Raw genomic sequence first — 6,465 nt, 5'->3', positions numbered from 1 at the left:
AAGAGAATTCTAAACAGGGAGCAAAAGCATTTAAAAACAAAAAGCCACACACACAATAAGTTGGAATCTTATGTTTATTGGGGGGGGGGGACTTTAGTCCATAAAAAAACAAGACCCTTTCTTTCCCAACCCCACCCCCTCCCCACAACAAGACAATCCAATTTATGTCACGGTGGTTCCATTATTTACTTATTTAATGAAATTTATAGACCGCTTGATTGTGATGCTGCAGCATTCTGCAATAACTGCAGCTTCCAGTTCAAAAGGCACCCTCCCAATGTCAGACTCGGTCCTGAAGATAGGGTTGGAACTGCTGCCCCCAAATCACATTTGCTGGAGCCTGTCCAGGAGGATACCATGGTTAATAGCATCAAATGCCAATGAGTTAACAAGAAGCAGGAGCAAGGTCACACTCCCCGTCCCACACTATGCAAAGGCCATTCATCAGAACAACCAAAGCAGACAAAGTTCTGTGGCCAAGTCTGAACAACAGATTGGAACTCAAGACTATACTTCCTCCATAGTCACATCCTTCTGGGCATTGTACTCTTCCACACTTGCCTGCAAGGGGGAGCAAACAAAGGCCGTGGTTAAGGGATTTGTGGTCCACATTTGAGATGCAGCTCCTAGGGGGTGGATGGACCAAAGAATCTGCACCACAACATTCTGTTACAGTCCCCTCTGTTAGCTGTAATAGGTAAATAGAACTTTTGGGCTCAGGCTGTGTGCCTCTTCATCCATCCTTCTAATTCTGATATTCAAGCTGTGAGTGTCATTGCTTATGTAGTCAAATGCCACCACCCATGGACAAAAGGATGGTAATAGCAGCATTGGGGGGAACCCTGAAATATGTTCCAAGTTCAGAAGAGGAGAAAAACAAAGGGGAGAGGTTCAAAAACCAATGAGTACCAAACATGCTCAGTGTCAATAGAATGGAGGATTGGGAGGGATGGAGAGAAAATGTAACTGAATCCTGCACCCATGCACTTCACACTGTAACAGGTCCTACTCTATAATGTATATTACAAGTTCTTAGTTGCTTTTGATAACATGTTGCACCTTGCTGAGTACTCTTGGGTGACCTAGAAAAACAACTGATAATTGGTTCCTGCCCTTCTCAGAACAGAAATGATGATGCAGCCAAGGACTGCAGCTGTGGTACCCCAAGAATAGCAAAATGGTGCTCTGTTTCTGGCAGAAGGACCTCAATCCTTAAATTAAAATAAATACATTTCAAGAGGGTTGGAAAGGACAAGACCCACCTCAAATTTGCTGAGTACATGCTGGCAGACACCCCTGAGATCCTCCAGCCCCTTCTGGAACACATCGACAGCCGGTAGGCCTGCTATGAAGAAAGGGAAGCATTCAGAGTCAGACAAGACTTAAAGAGGGTCCAGATCCTTCCTCTGCATTAATAGGTTCCTCCATTTTCAGGTGAGCCATGAACTTGTGAAACAGAACTGCCTGCAGGCAAAAGACCATAATAATTGCCTCCTATACAGTGGTACCTCTGGATGTGAACAGGATCCGTTCCAGAGCCCTGTTCACATCCAGAAGTGAACACAACCCACATCCGCGGGTTGCAATTCACCGCTTCTGTGCATGATGTCATTTTGACCGTCTGCGCATGCGGCGAAACCCAGAGGTAACACGCTCCGTTACTTCCGGGTTGCTGCAGCGCATTTCCTGAACTCTTGTTGCAGTACACTGCGCCTAAGATTTCAATTTAAATTGCCTCAGAGGGCGCTGGAGAAGTCCCTCTCTACCAGCCCTATGTTAAAGAGACTGCTGAAGTGGGAATTCGAAGTGAGCTGTAACCTGCCTGCCCGGGGGTGGGGTGGGGAGAGCTGTGGGGCTTCAGAAAGCCCTGCCAGACCCTGTGCCGCTGTGGATGCTGCAGAGGTGCTGTTGCCTGGAGCCCCATCAATGCAGCAATTGTGGAGCTGCTTGTAGCTCCAAACAACCCTGCAAACCCGAACAACCCTCTCACTTCAAGAGGGTTGCGGGGTGGTTTTGCATCCATGCTGCCACTGAAGTGCCAAAGCTGCAGGAGCTGTTTAAGAAGCTGAAGCAGCAGAACAAGCAGCTCCGCATTTGCAGCCAAGCACCCCACTGTTCCCTGCCGCTGCCCGGAGCAGCCCTAGATGTGCCTCTTTGGGTGCTGCATGAGCCAGGGGATCTGCCAAGCACTGCAACCCAAATGCGACCAGAAAGTGTGTTTCAGTGCCCCACAACCCAGGTTCCAGGCACTATGTAGGGCCTTGCTTTTCTTTCCTGGTTTCAAACACTGAGCACAACATAACATAGCCAACGGTCAGTGATTATGAGAATTGCAGTCCAACAATCAGAAGACCACTGGTTTCTGTTACACAAGATAGTATTACTATCCCTTATGTTGAAGCTGAGAATAGGACGGTGCAGAGAGTGACTGCATAAGGCAGGGACAAGATTCGGAACAGCATTTGTAACTCAGCCTCTTATTCACTAAGTTGTGCTATGTGCAGGCACCATTTCTCATAGAACCCACAACTAAATTCTGCAGGATTGCCCAAGCCTGATGGTGGGATATAAAGAAAAGTTAACTGGCAAGCTTCCCAAAGGCAAAGGGCTCACCACAGTAGGCCTCCCTGTTCACCACGGATGCGTATGGAATGATACAGCTAATGACATATAGCCCAGGTGGATGTGAGGAATACACCAATCAGCCTTGTCAAAATAGTGCAACACTATGTAAGAGGGAGCTAGACAATGTAAGGAAGGGAAGGACATATCCACCTAGCTCAGATTGTGGCACCTTGATCAGGTACTGTAAGGAAAGACCCAGAGCTGACAGAGATGCTGTACTGTGGCTGTAAGGGATCATTTGTGCTTTAATATGCAATTTGCAGGCTCAGAATCAGGTTGGCTATGTGTACTGTATGTTGATTCTTGCTATGCGTGAGTAAAATGTGTAGTTTTCACCCAAAAGTTTGTATATTGTCTATGAATCACAAAGAATAGCTGCCCTTTAGCAAAATAGACCTCCAAGAAGCAGGCCTGCACACTTCACCTTTGGTCTGGATGCGGAGGTTTATTTTTCTTTCAGAAGGATGGGTGATGCTATATCCACAGAACTCCACTTCAGGGCTATGGAGAAATGAAGAGGTTGTTACTCATGATAGAGAGTAGTTGTGCTCGGATATCGCAATAAGGTGGTTTATAGTGATGGGAACAAAGCCTAACTACCCCCCAGGCTTGCATGCTTCCTCTGACTTGGTTGTGGCTTCTCATTTCAATTAACCACAGTGTAGTATTAAATCTTGTGTTAAGAATTCACCTGTACACCACCTTGTTCATTACCCAGCTGAGGAACAACCAGCTTTTGAATAAACCACAGAACCAAGGAAACTATTTCAAAGTCCAGCATCCAGATTTAGGGATCCAGCATTTATTATAGCTATTGCAATAGGAAAGAGCTCACTCAACTCAATGTGGCAATTGAAAAGGTCTGCCCTGAGGCATTCAGAGCAAAAGCTCATATAGTAGTTCAAACACAGCAAACATCATAAAACATCTTCATATGCATCAGGAAAGGTTACAGATCATGAAAAGTAAAGCACATGTGGCTCCATACTGGTATCTTCACCCCCGCATCACCTTGGAGTGGCCCCGATGTGCCCAGAACATTTGACCATTTTAGGTCTTCGCTGTCTGACATTACCCTGGCAATCTAGCCTTCAGTGAGGGAAGAGCATCATAAAATCCTCTTACTGGGTCTCAGATAGCTTCAAGGATAGCAGATTTACATGCTGGTGCTAAAACATCATGCCATTTGTACCAATTTCAGAGGCAGATAAGGAGATGGAATGCCGCATAGGAGGGGGCAGACTCACAATTGCAGAACACAGAAAAAATAAAGCCTAGTACTGTACATTCTAAAAGGTTAAATACAATTAAAGTGAAACATTGAAACATTATTAAAATAATATACACCTGGGGTCTCCAATTCTTATATCAATCTGAACCCTATGCAGAACTTGATCTTAATTACAATTTGTTGAAGCGAGTCAACTTCATAAACTATGAATTTGACTTGCTTCAGACAAAACATAGTTAAGGTTAACCAAGATTGTCACATTTCGACAACATGACAAATTCTAGTTAATCAAAAACAGAAGCAACAATCTTCTGCTTCTGGATGAAAAGGGAGGGGGAGTGCCAAGAGGGAGCCTAGGTTCATTCCCCTCACAATAAATCATGGTCAATCACAATGTCCAAATACAACAAAAAAAGAATACTATCAGCAATGTGTGCTTATTGGAAGTAAGTGAAGATAAAGGCAGTCTTAAAGTAAACTGGTAGTGCACTTGAACCCAAGGCGATTTGGCAAAGGGAGAAACTGCCCCGTCTCTTGCACATGTGGATTGATTGGGCATGGGTGGCTTTCAGGGGCAGGAAACTCACCACAACTCTTCACAATCCAACAGCCACCGTGTTAAGATTGCTGTTCTTAGGGGCATTTCGGGTTAAGAAAAATACACTCTTTTTTGCAGTAGTTTCCTTACACTTACACACACACGCAATCACATACATCCCAGGACATTCAGGGAAACCTAAAATGTTAGTGGGGAACTTAGCAGAGATTTGAAGAGCTACAGTGGGTTTTTGTTTCCTCCTCATAAATAGCTGGAATTATAATCCCCCACCCTCCCACCCCCACATTTCATAGTGAATACGCCCATGACTAGGGAAGGGTCATTCTGCTTAGCTCCAGTTCTAATCTCAAATTTCCTATGTCCCATCTAATTGTATACTGAATTGAACCAAAATTTTCTGAACCAGCCAGATCCCACAGGTTCAAAATGGGCAAAAGTAACCTGCCACTGACTTAGCTGACTCCATTAGCAGTCCCAGCTACATCTGAACATGCATAAGTGCTCCTCATAAGGCAATCAATGGCTAGTCCAGGCAGCCTATGTGTTGGCCTCACCTTCGGCACGCCATCAAAAGGCAATAGGACTCTTACTTACTTTTTCATGATCATATATCGAAGAGAGTTGCCAAGGGTGTGGTCCTCATTGTGGAGCACAAACGTAAAACAGTTCTTATCAGTCCCATCTGCCCGTACCTAAAAGAGAAGTAGTGAAGATAAAGAAAATAAGGTCCCTGAAGGACAACGTAAGAAGTGGCTATATACCAAGTCAGACCATTGGTCCATCTAGCACAGTACTGTCTACATTACACTGATTGGTAGGGGCTTTCCAGGCTCTTTCAGGTGAGACTCTCCTAGTTCTACTTGGAGATGCCAGGAATTGAACACGGGACCTTCTGCATGCAAAGCGTGTGCTTTACCACTGAGCTATGGCCCTTCCATCACTTCTTTTAATACCACCTTTCCACCAAAATGGTACTGGTGATATATTAATTTCACGCTTGCAGTATGTCTCCATGTGCAAAAAGCAAGACAATTATCTGGTTAAGGAGGGCACTTTTTCCTGTGGATGGATTTTGGACAAGCAATAGTTTTAAAAAACATTTTTTAAAACACCACGTTTCAGCCAAGAGGGCTCCTGGGTCAGACCATACGTCTAACCTACTCCACAGGGTTGCTGAGAGGATAAAAGCAGGCAGCAGAGAAGATAAGAACTAGGCAGGCCACACTGGGTCACATATGAGGAATATAAAAGTAAATAATGGCAGCATTGCTATTGCTACTGCCAATAATAATAATAATAATAATAATAATAATAATAATAATAATAATGGTGTTTTTCAGCTGGCCATGCTGGTGGGGATAACGTGTTACTCTGTTACAATAACAACGCTAGTATAAACGCAATAGCAGTAATAACAACAACATTGTGGTGTTTTTCAACTCTGCATGGGCTGAACAGGTGCCTTTCCCTTGTGCCCAGGGGATCTGAAAGCCGAGTTAATATTAATCTGTTTTAGCATTTTAACTTTTTAGTGTTTTAAAGCAAGGTCGATTTTAGTTGTTTCAATCTCTTTATAAACCGCTTTTGAGGTTTCCCCCCACTCCCTATTTACCATTAAGCGGCCTAGAAATTTTAGGAAGTAAATAAAACAAATAAATATCTGTTGCCCGCGGTGGTTCTCACCGAATAAAAACAACCCGGTTCGGATGCCCACCTTCCTCGTCCACAGCCCCGGACAGAGGAAAGCTTCACCTGTTGGATGTCAGCCTGTCGCCCCCGTCGCCCCCCTGTGGCGGGGCAGCCTTAGCCTGCCCGGTCGCCCACCCCCCATCCCCGCCACGCGCTTCGGTCTCACCATCTGCAGCACTCGCGGCTTCTTCCCGTCCTCCTCGTCCCCCATCCTCTTCCCCGCGAGGCCACCAAGCGCAGAGGACGACGGGAGCCGCGGTCACGCACATAACACTCACACACCCCCTCACGCACGCAGAAGCCCAACCTACCAGTCATCAGCTCCCGGCAGCCACTGCGGCAGAAAGGCCAAGTACAGGAG

General features: G+C 45.4%; 1 protein-coding gene across 2 annotated transcripts; it reads right to left on the bottom strand.

The window, feature by feature from the left end:
* Positions 1-85: 85 nt before the first annotated feature.
* On the bottom strand, positions 86-6,427 carry LOC308579293 (DNA-directed RNA polymerases I and III subunit RPAC2-like). Of its 2 annotated transcripts, none has more exons than XM_081180228.1 (5): positions 6,271-6,427; positions 5,010-5,107; positions 3,050-3,126; positions 1,263-1,345; positions 86-561 (listed from the first exon to the last, which is right to left on the bottom strand). In XM_081180228.1, exons 1-5 carry the CDS (start codon positions 6,313-6,315, stop codon positions 508-510), a joined length of 357 nt encoding a protein of 118 aa, XP_081036354.1. In that variant the 5' UTR covers positions 6,316-6,427; the 3' UTR covers positions 86-507. The 2 variants fall into 2 exon arrangements, with proteins under 2 accessions (XP_081036354.1, XP_081036355.1); XM_081180229.1 differs by having other exon boundaries at positions 1,263-1,342.
* Positions 6,428-6,465: the final 38 nt, after the last annotated feature.

The sequence above is a fragment of the Podarcis bocagei genome, assembly GCF_964188305.1.
Source record: "Podarcis bocagei genome assembly, chromosome: Z".
In the NCBI taxonomy this organism is placed as follows: Eukaryota; Metazoa; Chordata; class Lepidosauria; order Squamata; family Lacertidae; genus Podarcis; species Podarcis bocagei.
This window is presented reverse-complemented; position numbering and strand designations above follow the sequence as displayed.

What these genes read in the sequence shown, in the direction of transcription:
- LOC308579293 (XM_081180228.1), bottom strand. Translation starts at nt 6,315, where the DNA reads ATGGGGGACGAGGAGGACGGGAAGAAGCCGCGAGTGCTGCAGATG. An exon ending in AGCCGCGAGTGCTGCAGATG is followed by an intron (nt 5,108 to 6,270) that starts GTGAGACCGAAG and finishes CTTCTCTTTTAG; the next exon opens with GTACGGGCAGATGGGACTGA. An exon ending in ATGTACTCAGCAAATTTGAG is followed by an intron (nt 562 to 1,262) that starts GTGGGTCTTGTC and finishes TCCCCCTTGCAG; the next exon opens with GCAAGTGTGGAAGAGTACAA.